We start from the raw sequence: 23,012 nt of genomic DNA, 5'->3' as shown, positions 1-23,012 counted from the left end.
TGGAGAGTAATACTAGTCCTTGAAGCTACAGGGAATGTGGTCATAGTTCAAAGGTAGAAAAGTATACTAGAACTTGTGACTATTGGGGAGCAGAGGGCCCCTCCTGAGTAAAGACAATTGACAAGGAAAATAGATTGAAAAGAGAGGAATTATTAAACTAATTGAAAGCCATGATCAAAAATCCACATGTCATATTTCAAGAAATTACAAAGGAAAATTGCCCTGATAACTTAGAATCAAAAGGTGAAATAAAAATTGAAATATTACACCTATGATCTCCTAAAGGGGATCCCAAAATGAAGGAATATGATTGCCAAATTCTAGCATTCCCAAGTCAAGGAGAAAATGTAGACAACCAGAAAGAAACCATTTAAATATTGGGGAGTCACAGAAAAGAGAATGTAAATTTAATGAAATAGAGGACTTTTCAAACATTTTTGATGAAAAGACCACACCTGAGCCGAAAATTTGATAGTCAATTATTGTCCTATAAGAAACAATCAGCTGGATGATTTCAGAGAGGCTTGGAGAGACTTACATGAACTGATGCTGAATGAAATGAGCAGAACCAAGAGATCATTATACACAGCCACAACAAAACAATATGATGATCAATTCTGATGGACATGGCTCACTTCAACATTGAATTGATTCAAATCAGTAGAGAGCCATCTATACCCAGAGAGAGGACTGTGGGAACTGTATAGAACACTGTTTGCATTTTGTTTTCTTTCTCCGTTTTTCTTTTTCTTCCTTCTTGATCTGATTTTTCTTGTGCAACAAGATAACTGTATAAATATGTATACATATATTGGATCTAACATGTATTTCAATCATATTTAACACGTATTGGACTACCTGCCAGCTAAGGGAGGGAGTGAGAAGAAGGAGGGGAAAATTTGGAACAAAAGATTATGCAAGGGTCAATGTTGGAAAGATTACCATGCATCTGCTTTGTAAATAAAAAGCTTTAATTTTAAAAAAAAGAAAGAAAGAAAGAAAATTTGATATTCTAATAGAATATTCAAGAAGCATAAAGGTTAAATTCTATTCTTATGAGATGATGATACAAACTTTTTTTTTCTCTGAAGCAATTGAGAATAAGTGACTTGCTGAGGATCACAGGGCTAGGAGGTGTTAAGTGTCTGAAGCCAGATTTGAACTCAGGTCCTCCTGACTTCAGGGCGGGTGCTCTAACCATTATGCCACCTAGCTGCCCCCCCACCCCCATACATGTAACTCTTAAGAAGGTTATTATTATTTTTTATAGTATTTTATTTTTCCAAATACATGTGAAGATAGTGTTTAACTTTTACCTTTGCAAAACCTTTTGTTACACATTTTTCTCTCTCTTGTACTTTGCCCTCTCCAAGATAGCAAGCAATTCAATATAGCTTAAATATGGAATTCTTCTAAACATATTTCCATATTCGTCATGCTGTGCAAGAAAAATTAAAAGTGGGAAGAAAAAAAAAGGAACAACAACAAAAGGTGAGAAAGTACTGTGCTTTGATCCACATTCAGCCTCCCTAATTCTCTAGAGATGGCACTTAAATCTATTGAAATTGCCTTGTTGAATTACCTCATTTTTGAAAAGAGCCAAATCCATCAAATTACTTTATTGTTATTATGTTTAATGTTCTCCTGGTTCTGTTCATTTCACTCAACATTAGTTCAACAGATCAGCCTGTTCATTTCTTAGAGAACAATAATATTCCATGACTTTCATATACCATAACTTATCTAGCCATTCTCCAACTGATGGGCATGGCATCCCTCAATTTCCAGTTCCTTGCTTCAATAAAAAGGGCAGTTAGATGGCACAATGAATAGAGAACCAGACCAGAAGTTGGGAGAAGCTGAATTCAAATGACTTATACTTCATATGATGTATGATCCTGGGCAAGTCACAACCCTAATTGCCTCACCAAAAAAATGTATGTGTAATTTTAAAAGGGAAAAAAGGGCTCCTATAAACATTTTTGCACATGTGTGGATCCTTTTATGATCTCTTGGGGTTATAGACTCAGTAGAGGTACTGCTGGATCAAAGAGTATGCATGGTTTTATAATTCTTTGGGCATAGTTCCAGATTGCTCTCCAGAATGGTTAAATCAGAAGAATGTTGTTAGCATTATTAGGACGGTGAGTTGAAGAAGGATATGGCAAGCCATTCCAATATCTTTGCCGAGAAAATCCCAAATGGAGTCGTGAAGAGTTGGACATGACTGAAGAGATGAATTCTACATAGAAGACACAGGTGTGAGTTAATTATGTTAGAATATTCTCAGAAAAAAAAAAGATTGGATGAGGAAAGGAGATGGACTGGAAGAGGAAATGGGTAGTGATTAAAAGGAGAATGGATTTAGGGAGGCAGTGTTCAAAAGCAAAACATTTCTTTTGAGGAGGGTCAGAATAAAAAGAGGGAAGAATAGATATTAAAATAGGATAAGAGGAAAATAACATTCATTATAACAGTAAATGGAATGAACTTATTCGCAAAACATAAGTGGATGGCATAATGGATTAGAAAACAGTATCAAACAATATGGTGTTTAAAAGAAAATCCTTGAAACAGACACAAAGTTAGAATAAAGGGGATGGAGTGGAATATATTATCCTTCTGCTGAAGTATATCTTAGATAATGCAAAAGCAAAAATGAACTTAGTTGAAAAAGACAATAAAGGAAATATTTTGCTAAATGGCATCATAAACAATGAAGTAATATTAGATACACACCAAGCATCTAGATTATTTTTTTAAAAGTTAGTTACAGGAGGAAGTAGACAAACTGGGAGACCTCAAACTTTCCCTTTTCAGAACTAGATAAATATAACCATAAATGAGAAAGATGTTAAAAACATAAATAGGACTTTGAAAGAAAATGATAACTAGAGAAAATTGAATGAGACTGGAAAGGAGTATGCATTTTTCTCACTTATAATGTGGCACCTTAACAGAAACTGACCATATATTAGAGCATAAAAGTCACAAACATGCCCCCCCCCCAAAAAAAAAAAGCAGAAATATTAAATGTATTTTTTCAGATCATAATACAATAAAAAATAATATATAAGTGCAATGTGAATTCCATTTGTACAAGATAATCATTAATTTTAGGTGGATGATTCTTATTTCAACTTCTGATATCTTACAAGGGCCCATATACCATTCTTTATTATAAATTTTAATGTATGTTATTTTCTACCAGCAAAGAGTTTATAAAAGAGATGGTGCCATTTGGTGTACGTTGCCAAAGGGAGTTTGGTAATGCTTATAAAAAGTCTATGTGAATGTCTGATCTATTCAGTGCCAAGTCTTGTCATTTTTACTTCAACAACATTTCTCACTTTCCTTCTCTCTCTATTCACATGAATACAACTTTAGTTCAGATCCTCACCATCTTTTTCTGGACTACTGCACCACTTAATTGGTTTCCTTTCCTCTCTCCCTACTCCAATCTATCCTCTATACAACTGATTTTCTTATCTTACAAATCTGACCATATCAGTTAATCAATGTTTTCCCTTAGTATAAAAAATATAAATTCCTCCTTTTTGCTTTTAAAACCTTTTTGATTTGGCTTCACTCTACCTTTCTAATCTTGTTAATATAAGTACTTCCCTTCTCGCACTGTGGTTGAGCTGTATTGGCTTTCTTAATGTACCTTACATATTTCATCTCTTGTTTTCTTGCTTTTGCTCTAGCTATCTCTGATGGCCTGGAATATACAGTCTCCTTCCTTTTGACTCTTGATAATCTCCCTAGTTTTTTAATCAAAAGTCAGTTTAGACACCACCTTCTTTAGATACCACTGCCTTTCTTGAACCTCCCGATTGTTCATATGCCACAATTACTCCAATTACTTTGTATTTTTTTTTTTTTTTAATGTAGTAAGGTCCTAGAGATGACTACTAGTGGTATCATCAGCACTTCTGTTGTAAATATCAGAAATATTTAAAGTATTGAATAATAATTTTTGATCTCATTATTTGGAAACAACTCAGTTGACATTTGCATTGAAGGTCCAAAAGCAATGTTAAGTAAAACTGACACCAAACTACACTTGAAGTCATTGTGTTCTTCATTGACACTTATAATAGTACAAACAAAATAAAGATGCCAGTTTATTTAAGATAGTCAACCTTTGATGAATCAATAAGAAATTATTTTGATTAAATGTCCACCTTTGAGCACCTAACCTTTTCATATTCTTTATGATGTAATGAAAAGAACATATTTATATTAATTGTCTCATTGAAAAGCATTTGTGCAGTTGTTTGAATTTCTAGCCAAACTCCCTGCTTTTTTCATTAAATAATATTTTTACTTGAAAGAACAATTTACAAAATAAAGTTAGTTGGAAACTATATATATTTGGTAGTTGTTGGTTTGTTTGTTTAATGAACAAATTGAACCTATCACTTGAAGTAAAATTAAAATTGTGTTGAAAATCAAAATTTTTTAAAATTTGCATTTGCTACTGTGAATTTGACTAAAAGATTTTTCTGATGAAATAGTGATATCAATGAATGTCATGTTCTGATATTGTATAATGAAACATTTTAACTTTGGGGAAGGTTGCATAATTTAGTAAACCAATATTTTCAAATGAACAATTTATGATGTTACAAAATAATACCAGGGGTAAGAGTCATTCAAAATGCAAGATAGACTCTTAAATTTTAATAACAGCACACAGTACTGATTGATGGAGTTTCATATTCCACATTGTAGCTAACCTTAAAAAATGATTATTTATCAAGTTTTATTTTAGTATTAGAATATCCATGTATTTGTAAAGACTGTCAAAATACTCTTCTCTTTTCCAACTACATATCTGTAGAAGGCTAAATTTTCCTCACATATTTCTGTCAAAACAACATTTCAAAACGAATTGCAGAAACCATTTTGAAAATCCAGTTGTGAGTATAAATGGGTTCTGAGACCAAAAAGTTCAGAATAGCTAGTCTAGAATTTAGTTTTTCTATTAATTTCTTCAGCTTTATGAGGTCAGTGAATTTACCTGGAAAGTTTATATTCTTTCTCCCCAACTCCACACAACTCTCCTCAATTATGACAAAGCAAAGAAACCAGCCAACATAGTGATGAGGAAACAGACATTTATTAAAAATATCTTTTTATGTGCTGGGCATTATACTAAATGTTTATTTGATTCTAAAAATAACCTTGAGAGGTTATTATCATTTTACAGGCAAGGAAACCAAAATAGACAATTCATATAGCTAGTAGGTGCCCAAGCAGGATTCCTACTCATGTCTCTTTCACTCTAAGCACCCAGCTACCTCTAACTTCATGGAACATTTTGTACTAATAATCCAATACCTCAGAACCAGGGGTGGGGAACTTTTTTTTCTGCCAAGATCCACTGGCATATTTATAACACCATTCAAGGGCCATACAAAATTATTACTTTTCAAAACTCGGGCAATGGAAGATATTTGTACCTGACTTTGAGCTTAAAATGTCTGAAGTTCCTTTAGCAAATGATTTCACAAGGTTTACATGGTCCATGGGCTGGACATTTCCCACCTCTTCTCTAAATCAAAAGGTCAGTCCGCTTGAGAAATGTTTTCAGTACTGAGATTTGAACATTTACTCAGAGTTCAGATTCCTTTGGTAGTCTTACATTTTTGTAGGAATCTATGTATAATTCTTCTGGTTCTGTTTTCTTCATTCTGCATAATTTTGTGTAGTAAAAAGAGGCTATAGAATGTAGTGGAAAGAATACCTGCTTCTTAGGTTAGAAGCCAAAGCTTTAAAAATCTCCCTGGGCCTCAATTTTCTCATCAATTAAATGAGAGGTAGACTAAATGATGGGTTTTGAGGCTCCCACCAGTTCTAGATCTATGATCTTCTATTAGCCATCATTTCTAAGTTTTTCAGATTTGCAGAGTACTTTATCTAAGAAATAGTATTTGATCCTCACCACAACCCTGTGAGACAGATGCATAATTTTATATCCTCTTTTACAATGAGGAATCTGAAGTAAAAATTGAACTGAGGTGTTCCTGACTGTATCTCCCCATTTCCACCAGCTATAGTGAAAGACGTTTTCCCATTTTCCTTTGAATTCAGCATTTTGGTCTTTTTTTCTCCATTGGAGAAATAATAATCTCTTCAATATATCACAGTGATTCAGCTAATTATCAATTGATAGGTACCTACTTTGTTTCGAATTTTTTATCTTTTTTAAAACTTTTTGCTGATTTTTTTTTTAATAGGAGTTTAGGGCATTTTAAAATTTATTTCTTATTTTATGTATTCTTTGATTTTATTTGGAAAAAATGAAATGTCTTGTTTCTCATCTTTACATTTGTTCACTTTCATAGGATTCCTGAGTAATTCTTTGGGGAGAGCAAATTCTAGTCAAGGACAGTCTAGACCAAGCAAGCAAGAACTTAAGAAGCCCAAATTGCCACAAGGACGATTTGATGCTCCAGAAGATTCCAATTTAGAACAAGAACCACTAGAAAGTAAGTATGAGAAAAATCTGTACATGTGCACACATACATATATACTTGCATACACAAGTATAATAAAAATTTATATTTTTGAGAGGCATAGTGAATAGATAGCCAGTTCTGTCACATGAATGATCTTAAGATAGCTTGTGGGTTTTACTGATTAGATTTCTTTTTTAAGGACCAGGTCTTAAACCAAAACCAATCTGATTTTAATTGGCCATCAAAAGGTCCTTTTAGTCATTGTTTGGGTTCCATTTGACTTAGATTAAATGTAAATAGCAATTATTTCTGCTTTGCCCAGAAACCCTGAAGGTCTTCCCCTCCCAGATTCCTTCATTCATTTAGTTAGTTAGTTGGGGATTTCTTGTTTGTTTTGGTTTTTTGGACTAGGTAAAAGAAGAGATTCTTTGCCTTAGTTGCAATTTAGCCTTAATCACAGAATGGGAGTACCCTCAGTTAAACTGAGATCTGTTGAAGACTTTAGCTTAAAAAGGCCAAGGTGTGGGCCATTTCCAGTTGTCCTGAGCTGTATCTGGTCCCTGGATCCAGATGTCTCCAGAGGAGAAAGTGAGATTTGCACTGTGGTCTCTTACTTAAGCCTAATTCACTTGCATGTCAGCACATCACTTCCCTAATGTCATGGTCCTCTTTGAGAATGAAGGAGAAATGACAACTTCTGTGTGCTCTGGGTGTTACTTATTTAACCTCTTGGTGCTCAGGAGAATACCAAATATAAGTTGGAGAGAAAATAGTGATCTACTAACTGGTGGAAGTAACTGATCAGCTAGTTGGGGTTAAATGACTTGCCCAGGGCCACAACTAGTAAGTATCTGAGGCTGGATTTGAACTCAGGTCCTCCTGACTCCAGGGCCAATACTCTATTCAGTGTACCGCCTAACTGCCTTCATATCAACAAAACTAAATCTTTGGCTAATTGAAGGAATTATTTCAAAGATGAGGATAAATTGAAAGCAATTGTTAAATCAATATATTGATTGTCAAACTTTAATAAAATAATGGAGGATTTTGCAAGTACAAAATCGTAATGAATCCTCTTTATCCTAGACCACCAACAGAGTCTTTTCAAGTTGTAGATAATTACTTTTTCCTTGATATTAATTTATACATCAATCTAACAAGCAACTCCAAAAATATTAATGAACCTAGTTACTTGGTATTGAAAAGACCGTAAGAAAAGTGAGATTTCTCATTTCTTTGGCAGTTTGTGTAGGAGTAGTCTACCTTTTCATGAAGATGTTTATAATAGAGATACTAACTAAATATTTCTGAGTATGAATCACTTCATTGTAGTAGTAGTAGTAGTATAAGTAGATCTGGAGGCGAGTTGAAAATTGTGGTAAAATACATCATCATCAAAATGCAGTTTTGTATTGCTTTGTGGCAGAGTTCTGAAAGCAGCAAAAAAAGATTTCCAGACTCCACTATTGGCTTTTCTATCTCTTCTACACAAAGACAACATGCTGGGAACACAAATAATTCTTGACTTTTAAATCAAAATTTCTGGATCTCAGTTCTGATAGTCAGTTTTTTTGCATATTGATTCTGTACCAGATTTTTTAAAAAGTGCTGATTATGAAATAAGATCCTCCCTCTGGTGCTCTTTCAGTTTTGTAATTTTCTATTGGTTAGTCTTTAATTTGTTTACTTTAGTAATATAGCACCCACAAACTTTCAGTCTGTTAACTAGATCTGTCACCATGTTATAAACTTTGAAAAAAATACTAAAAATACCTAAATAAGACTGTCACTTATGACTTTTCTCACACTTGTGTGGAGCAACTGAAGTATCTTTCTCTGGGTTTGTAGAGAGCTGAAACTCTTGAGTTTATGGACTGAGGTCTGGACAACTGAGCACTTAAGGCTAATTACCGATTGGACAATACTTTATAAGCATATACTTGGAAAATGGCCCTTCCCACTATATTGTGCTGACTCAATGATTGGTGTATACAAAGAATCGTAGGAGGGACTAGGGGGTGGAGTAAGACTAGCTAGGGTCACTCTGGGTGGGAGATGAAGAAGGAAGGTCTGGGAGATTCTGCTTCCATCCAATTCAATCCTACCTCTAAAGAACAAGAATAAAGACTAAGGACTTTTGCTTATCCTGACTCTGTCTGATTCTAAGGTTGTTAACGTGGTCATCACATGGGTTGACCCTTTTAGAACTGGCATTAGATAGAGCACCCGTGCTTGTGTTGCCAAAGAGAATTTTTATTTGCCTGCATATAGCATAAAGGACCTAGGAAACTGCCCTAAACTGCTCATATTTTGAGGGATAACAGCTGGTGATTGCTAACTTAGTTTTTAAAGTATTTTCCAGAGATATTCACATTCTAATTATCAAAGGCTTTATAAAATTCAGTCAAAGAGTTATCTCAACAAGAGGGCATTTTTCTCCAAAACATGATAATGATAGGGAATAGTAAAATTCATGAGTAAGTTAATGAGCTCATTTATCACATATTACCAAATAATTATTTTCAAAAATGTTAACACGGTTTTTCTAAGAAAAGGTGCACATGATAATTATGGAAATAATGTATAGAAGAATTGCACATTTAACATATTGGATTATTTACTGTTTGGGAAAAGGAGATAGAAGGAAGGGAGAGGAAAAAAATTTGGAACACAGGGTTTTGCAGGGATGAATGTTGAAAATTATGCATATGTTTTTAAAATAAAAGGCTTTAATCAAAAACAATAGACAACATTATATAATAAAAAATATGTATAAAAAAGAAAAGGTACAAAAGAAATAGAGACGTAGTCTCATTTGGTGAAGAGTTTGTAATCTGTTGAGGAAGAGGAAGGAAATACACATACATATGTAGTACTAAATTCAATAACTTATCTCAGAGACTAATTTAAGAGGCAGTAGACATTTATACTTTAACCAGTGTTATATGAAGAGTCTCTAAGGAGAACTGTTAGCATAGTTCCTGTCACATAGTAAACACTATATAAATGCTAGGTATTAACTGTTATTAGGGAACTGATGTATAATTCTTACAAAGAAACATAAAGAGAATTCTTGAGAAGAAAACTTAATTACTATCTTGAGAGAAGTAAATGAAGGAACTGTTTTCTCCCCAACTGAGAAATCAGCAAGTGTAATGATAATGATTTTGTGATCTTCCTCAGTACTGATATATTTTAAATAATTATTTAGATTTGGTTTATTGTTATGATGTTAATAAATTATATCACCAGTAACCTTGGTGTTTAAACCTAAGAAATTTTAGGGTATTTGATAAATAATACAAGGATAGGGGATGGAGCTAGAGCTAATTGAGAAAAATGTTTCAATTTTAGTAATTTGTTCACATTAGAAGCCAAAATGAGACATTAAGTAGGAAAATGATAAAAAATATGTTACAGGAGGAACAGTTTCAAAACTATGAGGTTCTAAGTGTGAGTATGCCAGTAGATAGAGAAAAACATAAGAATGAGGCAATTAAATTCAGAGAAATTTACAAGCAATTCAAAAGCAAATCAGAACATATTTTCCAGTTTTAAAATTGTATGATTCTGTGAGTAGGAAATGGAAAACCTAGAAGCAATTCTAAAAACAAGTATTTGGAAGATAACTGTTGCTTTGTTTATAAATATATAAATCTTGACTTCCTTCGGGATCTTGTAGGTAGCATAATATACCAAGAAAAAAGGTGGTAAAACATTTTCAGAAGTTTGTGGGAAATGCCCAACAAATTATGTAACTCTTAGATAACCTAATCTGTTCATAAAATAATAAGATGCTAGGTGCTGCACACTTCTTTCCATAAATGTGTAATTTTTAAATAATATGTCTAAGATGCCTTCATTTGTTGCTCACTACCAGAAAATGGTGAGGTAATGTGGTGTTACAGAGATGAATAAATCACGTCTCTAGTATCTAGGAGTTTTTGGTCTAATAGGAGAGATGAGAAATATTCAGCTTTAAGAAGAGTTTACATTGATACATTGATTTCAGGTCTTCAAAGTATTATATGTAGCTTTGATTCTTAGGGCAACCCTATGAGTCAGGTAGTACATTTATTATTCCCATTTTATAAATGAAGAAACTGAGATTTAAATATAAAATGACTGGTAAAGCTGAGTTTTGAAATCAAATCTTTTGATTTGCTCTTTCTGCTATAGGGCAGAATAATTTTTTTTTTCATGCAAAGCAATATGTGAAAAATTTCTTTAGAAAAGTACAAACATTTATTTCCCAGTAGATAGAAAGAAAGGGATTAGAGTATTAGAAAAGATATTTTTTAAATAGCTGACCATGTGTACAGAGAAAAGTAAAGCTAGATAATTATAATTCACTAGATGAAATTAGAAGTGTGAAGGAACCAGAGGAAAATTACAGCTTAGAGTAAAACATGTGAATAGAAGTAGGGAAAAATAGGTTGCAGATGTTAATAAGATTTGGAAAAACTAGTGTAAACTGCTGAACATGGATTTTGGAAGAGGAAAGTAATAGTGGTGGAATAGTAATCTGGAAATCTTACTTGCCCTGTCATTGTAGGGGGGAATGGAAGGAGATTTCATGAGGAAAGTCAGCTTTCAGTTAAGGCAGGGAGATTTAGGAGTGCTTCTGAAAACAATGAAGGTTATAGGAATCAGTTTGGTGACAATGCAGAACGAAAGAGAATAGTGGATGGAGAGTTGATCTCAAAGTCATTGAAATGTGCCTGTATGAATGAGCAAATCACTTAATCTGCCTGAGAAATAAGCAGCTCTCTAAACAGAGGAGATAACCAATCTGTATCAGTCTTTTACTCATTCAGGAGTTTAAATCATAGGTAGAGTCCCTTTTCTTATATAGCACCAATGCATGCGTAAGTAAATGTGTAAACTTTCAAGTTGAAATAATCTGTTTATTTTTGTCTGAAGGTTTCATATTTTATGTGCATCTTAATGAACTGAGCTTTCTAAAGGAAAGTTTTTGTCCATGGTACACAAAGAGATCTGACCAGAGTTCTTAAGTGAAGTAGTTATTGAAGCTACGTCTGACTTGGGAATCATAAGCAAGTTACTTGATTTAATGTAACCTGCTATAGAATCCTGAGCTACTTTAAACTAGATTTTTTTTAAAAAGTGAAATTCAAAAGAGGAAAATATTGCTAGAAGAAAAATTACCTAGAAGTGGCGATTGGAACAGAGTATATTGATTTTTATAGAAAATAGTGTGCTTCAGTGACTTTTGTATATGAAAATTTGAGTAATGGGAGGACTTTTAGATCAATAACTAGGAAAATGGGAATACTAGAACTTCTTTTTCATCATGGAACAAATTTAATTTTCTTTATCTTAGGAGATAAAAATTGGTAATTAACTATAAACAAAATTATAATTTGTTGAAAGGACCTAGGTCTAAATTCAGAAAAATAAGAGGTGAAATAACATATTTCAGAACTTTGTCAGCTAAATTAGAAGTGATGTATATTCCATTGTCTGCTGATTAATAAGTTCAACTGAATAGAGGAGCAGTTTGGAAGCAGAACATCAGATACCACTCATCTGATCAGTTAGTTTGAGACATTTGTGCTTAATGAGTCAAGCACAGAGTAGATTAACTTGGTTTATCAGTGAAATCATTCAACACGGAGGCTGTCTTTGTGAAAACACTTTTGTGGCCCAGTACTTTTTTCCCCCCTAACTCAGCAGTATTTTATTTTTCCAATTATATGTAAGGGTAGTTTTCATTTTTGTAATATTTTGATTTCCACTGCGTCCAAAGGGCTATCAAACTATGCATACTCTTTCGGCTATCAAATTATGCCCTTTGATACAGCAGTATTTCTACTGGGCCTGTATCCCAAAAAGATTATAAAAAAGGGAAAAGAATCCATATGTGCAAAAATGTTTGTAGTAACCCTTTTTGTAGTGGCAAAGAACTGAGTGGATGCCCTATGTTTGGGGAATGGCTGAATAAGTTATAGCCTGTGAATGTAATATAGAACATTATTGTTCTGTAAGAAACAATCAGCAAGATGATTTCAGAAAGGTCTGGAGAGACTTACATGAACTGATGTCAAGTGAAGTGAGTAGAGAGCCAAGAGAACATTGTACATAGCAGCAACAAGATTATATGATAATCAACTGTGATGGACTTGCCTCTTTTCAACCATGAGGTGATTAGGCCAATTCCAAAAGGCTTATGATTGAGAGAGCCATCTGCATCCAGAGAAGGGACTATAGGGATTGAATGTGGATCACAACATAGTATTTTCACCTTTTGTTGTTGTTTGTTTATTTTTTCCCTTTTTTTTCCCCTTTTTTTTTTTCCCCAATTTTGATCTTATTTTTCTTGTGCAGTATTTAAATGTGGGCATGTTTAGAAGAATTACACATTTAACTTATATTGGATTACTTGCTGTCTTGGAAAGGGGAAAGGTAGGAAGGGAGGGGAAAAATGGGAATACAAGCTTTTGCAAGGATGAATTTTTTTTTTTAATTATTATTATACTTTTTATCTACAAGATATATGCATGGGTAATTTTTCAGCATTAACAATTGCAAAACTTTTTGTTCCAATTTTTCCCCTTCTTTCCCTCCCCCAGATGAAAGGTTGACCAATACATGTTAAATATGTATGAACATGTATACATATATTGTATTTAAGAAATACTTTTAACATATTTAACATGTATTGGTTATTTTGCTGTACAAAAAAAATTGGTTTGAAATAATGTACATTTAACCTGTGAAGGAAATCAAAAATATAGGCAGACAAAAATAGAGGGATTGGAAATTCTATGTAGTGATTCATACTCATTTCCCAGAATTCTTTCGCTGGGTGTAGCTGGTTTTCTTCATTATTGAACAAATGGAACTGATTTGGTTCATCTCGTTGTTGAAGAGAGCCACGTCCATCAGAATTGATCATCATAGAGTATTGTTGTTGAAGTATATAATGATCTCCTGGTCTGGCTCATTTCACTCGGCATCAGTTCATGTAAGTCTCTCCAGGCCTTTCTGAAATCATCCTGTTGATCATTTCTTACAGAACAATAATGTTCCATAACATTGATATACCACAATTTGTACAGCCATTCTCCAATTGATGGGGATCCATTCAATTTCCAGTTTCTGGCCACTACAAAGAGGGCTGACACAAACATTCTGCAAGAATGAATGTTGAAAATCATCTTTGCATGTATTTTGAAAAATAAAAAGCTATTTTTAAAAAAGATATTGAATTCCAATTTTTTTTACCCTCCCTTACCTCCCCTCTCTGCAGGACAGCAAACAATCTGAAATAGATTATATTTTTACAATTATTTTAAACATATTTCCATATTTGTCATGTTGTGAAAGACGAATTAGAAAAAAAGGAAAAACCACAACAGAGAAAAAGCAAACAAACAAACAAAAAAGTTAAAAACAGTATACTTCAGTCCTCATTCAGTCTCCATAGTTCTCTTTCTGGACATGATTAACATTTTCCATCCTAAGTCTGTTGGAATTGTCTTGGATCACTGCATTACTAAGAAGAACTAAGACTACCATAGCTGATCATCCCATAATCTTGCTGTACAATGTCCTCCTGGTTCTACTCATTTTCATTAGTTCATGTAAGTCTTTCCAGGCTTTTCTGAAATCAAACTGCTAATGATTTCTTTTTCTTTTTTCTTTTTTTTTAATGATGTCTTAAAAAACAATACTATTCCATTATATTCATATACCATAACTTATTCAGCCATTCCTCAACTGATGGGCATCCACTCAATTTTCAATTCGAGAGACAGAAAGTGGATGTTGAAGGTTTTAGTTCAAGAGTTATGATTGAGAAAAGTTCCAGTCGCAAATTATACTATAAAGTACCAATCATCAAAACAGTCTGGTGATGAATAAATAATAGGATGATTGGTCAGTCGAACAGATTATGTAAACAATATACACAATTAAATGACCAAAGTAATTTAGTGCTTGATAAACCCAAAGATACTAGCTATTTGAGGCAAGAATTCACTCAATTGCTGGGAAAACTGGAAAACAGAAACTACGCAAAAACCAACATCTCTTACCATATACTAAACTAAACTCAAAATGGGAATGGAATTTAGACATAAAGGATAAAGTCATAGGACACATTAGGGAAACCATGGAAAATATACCTGTCAGTTCTATACATACAGAAGATCATAATAAAACAGCAAATAGGATTATAGGAGGTAAAATTGATCATTTCGATTAAATGAAATTAGAAAGGTTTTATACCAACAAATCCAAAACTACCAAAAGAGAAATAAAGCAGAAAACTGGGTTGGATTGAGGAGAAGTTTATAGCAAGTTTTCTGACCAAGTTCTCATTTCTCAATATATAGAGAGAAGTCAAGCAAATTTAAAAATATAAAAGCCATTCCTCAATTGATAAATAATCAAAGGTTATAAACAGGCAGTTTTCAGAAGAAATTAAAGCTATCAATATTCACAGGAAAAATTCAATAAATCACTAAAAATTAGAGAAATGAAAATTACAATTCTGAGGTACCATCTCATATCCATCATATTGACTAACATGACAGAAAAGAAATGACAAATGCTGTAAGGGATGTAGAAAAGTAGACTCATTAATGCACTGTTGATAAAGCTCTGAACTGGTTCAGCCATTCCAGAGAATAGTTTGTAGCTATACCCAAAGGGTATAAAATGGTACGTACCCTTTAATTTGAAAATACCACTACTATGTCTATACTTCAAAGAAATCAAAGGGAAATGACCTATTTGTACAGAATATAGCAGCTAGCTTTTTGTGACGGCAAATAATTAAAAACTAACGGAATGCCCATCTTTTAGGAAATGTCTGAACAAATTGTGATTATATAATTATGATGGAATACTATTATGCTACAAGAAATGACGAGCAATGGTTTCTGAAAAACATGGGAAGACTTGTGTGAACTAATGGAAAGAAAAACTAACAATCAGGAGAAAAATGCACATGGTAACAGCAATTTTATCATGATGATCAACTGAAAGACTTAGCCAGACTGATCAATACAATGATCTATAGTTCCAAAGGACTCATTATGAAAAATGCTGTTCATCTCCAGAGGGAAAGTTTATCTATTCTTAGAACAGATTGAAAATTTTTTTTCTTACTTTTTTTTGGCAGCATAGTTAATGTAGAAATTTGTTTTGCATGACTTCATATATATGATGGGTATAATTTTTCTTACCTTCTTAATGGGTTTAGGAAGTGATGGGGGGAAGGAGAGAATTTGGTTGAAAATAAAAATTAAGAAACATATATTGGCCCCTACCCATGAGTTTTTCTCACTCATGTACTTTGCCAGGTTTCTGTAAATGTAAGACCATTCTCTCCCACAGAAACTAAGTACATTGGTGGGAGATTGAAAATCCAAATTTTTTGTTCTGATATATTCATTATTCCTGCCTTTAGCAGGAATTTTTATTAGTCATCTAGTTCTAGTATAAGGTAAGTTGGGAAAATTGAGCCAGCTCAGGGAATTAAGAGTAAATGCTCATATATTTTTCATTTGTGAAGGTTCACAATACCTTCTGCAATACTAGTTACTTGAGGATGGTTAGTGCTATATTTGTCTGCCTTACTATATCACTGTAATTGTGAATAATAGTAGTGTATAAAACAATGAAAGATATAAGAGAAATGGTTAAGTGGAAAAAAATATATCAACTATCACTGATAAAAGTCTGATTTAGATATATATAGGTTCAACAATAATTTCCCAAGAGATAAGTGGTCCAAAACATGCTTTAAATCATAAATAGAAATTAAAATAGCATTTAACCTTCCACTTCATACCTTGTAAATTGACAGAGTTGATTTTTAAATAGATATAGAGATTGTGGGGGAAACGAGCACTTTATTTAAATTTCATACAACTGTGAACTGATCTAACCTTTCTAGATACCATTTTGAGCTTAGGCAAGAGAAGTTATTATTTGGAGTTTTTGTTGCTATTATTGGGCACATATGCCTCAAGAAGACGTAAGCCAAAATATTAATAACATTAATTTTTGTGTTATCAAGGGATTGGAAGCACATTAGTGCCTATCAGACAGTGAAGGGGGAGGGAAACTGTTCTCTTTACTGAAACTGTGTTCCCTTTTGATCTGTGTTGCCTTTTGGAGTTTCCCCCCATATAAGTTATCTTTTAGGAATGCCAGACCCTTTGATTCAATTAAAAATCTTGGTCAAAAAGCACCCCTTTGAAGTGTTCCAGTTGGAGATCTGGGCCAGATACTGATAAGCATGGAGGCCTGGAAACTTTGGTTTCCTTTTCAACTTGAAGCCTCAAGATTCCTTTTAATAAAGGGCAGTTTCAAAACGCACTCTTTGCAAAAGTTCCAGAGCAACTTGCTAGGACCCTGCCCACTAAGAAGGCATTCTCTTCTCAGTGCCAGTCTTCATTTCCCTAATAGGACTTTGCCACTAAAGAAGTCAATCTCTTAGCAAAACTGGCTTCCCATCCAACAGTAAACTTTCATTTTTCCCAATTAATATTTCGGGTTTCATGAAGAACCTGTGCACCAACCATAAGGAGATTTTAACAACTCTCTGACTGCCACTGACCTCATCATTTTGGTTCTCTGACTGGGAATTGAGGGGATTCTAACCTCATTAACAGGAAATGGCTGAAAAAAAAAACTATTTTAAAGTATAATAGAATGACTTCAGATAATTAAAAAAAATGGGAAGTTTAAAGATCTTTTTTTTTTTAATCTGAGAATATTTGCATGAACTGATGTAAAGATAACAAAACTAAAAGGAACGGTATACACAGTAGTAAGAACAGTATCAGTGAAAAGATTACTAAGAGAAAGCCAAACTAAAGTAATTGAAAAACCAGTAATGATCTCAGAGAACAAATGAAACATACAGCCTTCTCATAGCAAAGAGATAGATACTAATAGGACAGAATATTTGTTTATATTATCAGTTTTTTCTTTGTTAAAGAGAAGATTCAGTATTATCATGTGATTAAGGAGAAATGATGAGTGAAAAGGGGAAGATTTCCAAAAATTAGGAAAAAAGAACACATTGACATATCTTTTTTTTTTTCTTTTTAAATAAAGGAATTATAATGTTTGGTCATTTGATTCTAAAGCTATTTAAGAATGAATATTGAGCTATATGACCTAATGAAAACAAAGAGAGGGAGACCAATTTAATATGGTCAAACTTTGATTAACCTGAACTCCATGTAGCAAATTCACATAATTAGTGTCTCTTCCCTCCATGCATAAACTTTTCTTCTGGTAGAGGCATTGTGGTAGAATGGAGTGTTAGATTTATTTACACCTAAAATAACTGAATTTAAATTCTGGCTGTGCTACTTACTATTTGTATAATCATAGATAAATTGCATTACCTCTGAACTTTCCTTTCCTCATCTGTACAATGATACTAATCTAATAACTACAATTTCTTCTTTGTAAACAGATTTCAAGAAAAAGAAACAAAATTACTAACAAGTATTTATTTTAAAAATCAGTATTCCTAGTATAGTCTCAATTTAGTAAACATTCAATCCAATCTCCTATATTATGTGAATGTGTATATTTCTATATCGTATATATTCTACTAATGAATAATTAGCATGATGGCTCTGTGGTCTGGAGTCAAGAAGACGATTAAACACAGCCTCAGATACTTACTAGCTTGGTGACCCTAGGCAGGTTTGTTATGGGGATAAAATTATTAAACTTTAAAAGTGCTTTGCAAGTGCTGAAGTTTTGAAGATTTTGAATCATGGGTTTAAGTTGTGTTCAACATACTATAGTAAGGGTTAAGTGGTATGAATACATACTGGAAATCCAGCCTTACAAAGCATTCTAAAGGAATTCCACTGTCTCCCTATTGCCTTCAGGATCAAATGCAAAATGCTCTGACTTTTAAAGCCCTTCATAAGACCTAGCCTCCTATCTCACCAGTATTCTCTTAACTTTCGCCACAACAGATACTCTTCAATCCAATAACAATGGCCTCCTGACTTTTTGACACCCTTCTCTAAGTTCCAGGCATTTTTTCTGCCTCTCTCTCCTATGCCTGGAATGTTCTTCCTCCTCTGTTCCAACTGCTGAGCTTTCTGACTTCCTTTAATCTCAACTGAAATACTCCCTTCTACAGGAAGTCTTCTCTTCTAATTCCAGTGCTTGAACTTTTAATTATTTCTATTTTTCCTATACATTGCTTGTTTCATATGTATTTGTTTACATGTTGTCTCATTAGACTGAAGTTCCTTGAGAGTGGTTGTTTGATCTTTTTTCAGTTGTGTTTTCTTTGTGACCCCTTTTGGCGGATTTTCTCGACAGATGCCAGAGTGGTTTGCCATTTCCTTCTCCATTTTATTTTAAAAATGAGGAAACAGAGGCAAACAGGGTTAAGTAACTTGCCCAGGGTCACATAGTTTAATGTGTAAGGCCAGATTTGAACTTAGATCTTTCCTGACTCCTGCCCCAGTACTCCATCTACTGTGCCACCTACCTGCCTTGAGAATAGGGGCTGGACAGTGTTACTATTGGGCTTATATCCCAAAGAGATCTTAAAGAAGGGAAAGGGAACTACATGTGCCAAAATGTTTGTAGCAGCCCTTTTGGTAGAAAAGGACTAGAAACTGGAAATTGAATGGCTGCCCACCAATTGGAGAATGGCTGAATAAATTGTGGTATATGAATGTTATGGAATATTATTGTCCTGTAAGAAATGACCAACAGGATGATTTCAGAAAGGCCTGGAGAGACTTACATGAACTGATGCTGAGTGAAATGAGCCAGACCAAGAGATCTATTATATATTTCAACAATATTATATGATGATCAATTCTGATGGACATGGCTCTCTTCAACAATGAGATGAACCAAATCAGTTCCATTTGTTCAATAATGAAGAGAACCAGCTACACCCCAGCAAAAGAACTCTAGGAAATGAGTCATGAACCACAACATAGCATTTCCACTCCCTCTGTTTTTGTCCGCTTGCATTTATTTCCTTCTCAGGTTATTTTTACCTTCCTTCTAAGTCCGATTTTTCTTGTGCAACAAAATAACTGTATGGATATGTATACATATATTGTATTTAATATATACTTTAACATATTTAACATGTATTGGTCTACCTGCCATCTAGGGGAGAGGTTGGGGGGAAGGAAGGGAAAAGTTAGAACAGAAGATTTTACAAGGGTCAAGGCTGAAAAATTACCCACGCATTTATCTTGTAAATAAAAAGCTATAATTAAAAAAAGAGAGAAAGAGAATAGGGGCTGGAAAGACAGGTCTTTTTTTGTATTTGCCTCTTTCTGTATCCCATGTCCATTTGGAGGATATGTGAGTATGGACAGCAGTGGAGAAGAATGGCATAAGACAAGAAACTATATAAGTATATAAACATATAAGAGCATTTTTAAGCCTGTCCTTAGGTTATTTTTCCTTAAATGATAAGCAGCATCTTTTAAAACCATCAGCAAGCATTATTTGTGTGGAGAGAAGCTAAAGGCATTTCCAGTAAGATCGGAGTGAAACAAGGATGCCCATTGTTATCACTATTATCTAATATTGTTATAGAAATATTGGTTTTAGCAATAAGAGAAAAATGAAATTAAAGGAATTAGACAGTGAGGAGATAAAACTATCATCCTTTGCAGATGATATGATGGTATACTTAATGTCCTAGAGAATCAGACAAAAACTCACTTGAAACAACAGCTTTAGCAAAGTTGCAGGATATAAAATAAACCCACACAAATCATCAGCATTTCTGCATATTATTTACAAAGTTCAGCAGCAAGAGTTAGGAAAATTCCATTTAAAATAACTGTAGACAAAATAAAACACTTGAATGTCTACCTGCTAAAACAAACCCAGGAACTATATGAACACAATTACAAAAAACTTTTCACACAAAGTCAGATCTAAACCATTGGAAAAACACCAATTGCTCGTGTGTAGGCCAAGCTAATATAATAAGAAGTGATAATTCTACCTAAATTGTTCTATTCAGTGCCACGCCACTCAAACTGCCAAAAAATAATTTTATATTGGAGGAACTATTGAAAAACAAGGATACTAGTGTACTGATAGTGGAGCTATGAATTGATCCAGCTGTTCTGGAAAACAATTTGAAACATACCCAAAATGTTATGAAACAATGCAAAACTTTTGGCCAGTTATACCACTATTTAGGCCTATAACCCAAAGAGATCAAAGAAAGGCAACTGGAAATTAAGAAAATAACCACCTCTTGGGGAAGAGCTGAACATATTTGGTATATGAATGTAGTAAAATATTATTGTGCCATTTGAAATGTTGGAGTAGACATTTTCATAGGAAAGTGAGAAGATTTCTTTTAACTAAGGGAGATTAGAATGAGCAGAACCAGTAGAATATTTATATGACAAGAACCTTATCGAAGAGGGGAAGGGAGAAGAACTCTCATCAGTGCAATAATAAACTACAGGTTTAGGAGACTAAGCCATTATAAAGGTGTTGGACTTAAAAAGTAAAATGAAACATTTTTAGATGTGACCAAGGTGGAAATTAGTTTTGCATAACTCTGCTTATTTTTTATGAGGGTCTTGATCTTCATCTTTTTATTGTTCAATTGGAAGCAGTAGAAGGAAGAGATAAATGTTTATAATAATGATTTGCAATGGTATTTTTTGAAAACTAGTTCTCAATAATTAACATTCTTTAGAATTAATATATGTGTATATATATCAATTATAATATTTCTTCTAACTATATTTCTTCTAGCTCATTTTGAGCTTTGTTTATATTTTCTTTCTTTTTTTAGAATTTCCAGGTGATATCAATCCTCTTACAAAGGAAAAAGGTGGCCCCAAAGGTCCTGAACCTACTCGATATGGAGATTGGGAACGAAAAGGACGTTGTGTGGATTTTTAATGGTCTTTAACTCTTGACAAACTGGCCTCTTCTTCTAAATGTAGCATATTTAATTTAAGTTTTGAATATTTAATTTCTTTTTGTTCCTTTTTTTAAAAATTTTTTTTTTCTTTAATCATCTGATTTGGAGAATGTTAGTCCAAAAAAGATTACACTTGGGAAATATTTCGGCATTAGCATATTTGTTATACAAATTTGTTAATGAAGAGATGATGTTCAGGATTGCCTGTTAATTTATCAGTTAAGTTAGCATTGCATATAAGTTCCATAATTTAATTTTTATGGGGTGAAAGTGATTCATTGTTTGAAAAGGTCTTACTGAGATATAAAATGTTTTTATGTTGCATTATCTGCAAAGAAAAGTTTTGCCAAGCAAATGATTACATAAAAGCCTAACATTTCAGTTAAGCAAGTCCTTATAGAATACTTTCTCAATGCCTAACATCATGCTAGATTGGGGAAGGAGAAATACAGAAGGAAAAAGCAGCACAGACCCCAACCTTCAGGAGCTTATAGTGTATTGGGGGAAATAATTTTCCAAGTTGTGGATTGTATCACATTGGTAAGAGATGAGTCTGTGGAATTGAAAAAATTTGAAATAGTGACCAAAATTATTGGATGTTTTTAAAATATTCTTGCATAAATAAATCCATTTATTTAATTGGAAATAAAGTTCAAATTAAAATCAACATGTGAAACTAGCATCAAATTCTCAGTAGTTGATAAGATTGCAGAAAGAGAGGGTGCCAGTACAACTGAAGGCAATGTTTCCCAGCATAGGTGGCTTGCAGAGAATAGGGGGTTACAAGAGGAAATCACCTGGTCCTTAGACTAGAGGGAGAAATTGAACACTTTTATCTCCCAGTGCTGTTTGAATATTCCCCACCAAACTTTCCTTATCACAGGGGGACTGAAGGAGATTAAATAATTGGCATTGGGAGTCATAAGCATTCAACCCTTTGTGCTGATGGAGGAAACTAATCTTTTGACAATTCATTTCCTTGATCATTTGATATTTTGTTACTTTTACTTTATGTGTAAGTTTTGTTTTTATTATGAAATTGTGATGAATACTTAATTTTACTTGAATAAAATACAAGCTAAAAAATATTTTATGTAGATTGTCTTGTGGAAAAGGGAAACACATATATATGTACACATGTGTATATGTGTATAAATATGAAACAACACCCCACTTTTTAAAAATAGATCTATTATTATATTATTATTAATTATTAAATAATTGTTGAATATTATGTGATATATTTTATCTATACATATTCATATGTGTATAAATATATGCATATATGTGTGTATATATATGTATGTATGTATATGAAACTTGGAAATTATTGCCCTGGAGAGCAATTGATACAACATAGGAAGAATATCATTAAAAGGGAAATAATAAATTATAGGAAAAAATATGCATATGGTAAAGCAGCAAAATTATATCCTCATATCTATAAACAAATAATTTGGCTTCATGGGTCACAAGCATTGTTGGATGGAATTTAAGAATATCTTTTGGAACATGACATTATAGGATGAACTTGAAAAAGAATGATGGAGGAACACTATATTAAACAATATTCATATGGAAAATTTTATGAACCAGTGGAA

General features: G+C 33.2%; 1 protein-coding gene across 1 annotated transcript in view; it reads left to right on the top strand.

Annotated features, from left to right (window-relative positions):
• Window positions 1–22,497, top strand: part of SDHAF4 (succinate dehydrogenase complex assembly factor 4) — a 29,595-nt gene extending 7,098 nt beyond the window's left edge. Inside the window, exons 2-3 of the mRNA XM_003769196.3 lie at window positions 6,354–6,497; window positions 21,280–22,497. Of these exons, the coding sequence (XP_003769244.1) occupies window positions 6,354–6,497; window positions 21,280–21,389 (254 nt within the window). The 3' untranslated portion in view covers window positions 21,390–22,497. The remainder of the gene's footprint in view (window positions 1–6,353; window positions 6,498–21,279) is intronic.
• The last annotated feature ends 515 nt before the right edge of the window (window positions 22,498–23,012 follow it).

Source organism: Sarcophilus harrisii, chromosome 4, assembly GCF_902635505.1.
Source record: "Sarcophilus harrisii chromosome 4, mSarHar1.11, whole genome shotgun sequence".
In the NCBI taxonomy this organism is placed as follows: domain Eukaryota; kingdom Metazoa; phylum Chordata; class Mammalia; order Dasyuromorphia; family Dasyuridae; genus Sarcophilus; species Sarcophilus harrisii.
The sequence above is the reverse complement of the archived record's forward strand: the minus strand, read 5'-3'. Positions and strand labels throughout refer to the sequence as shown.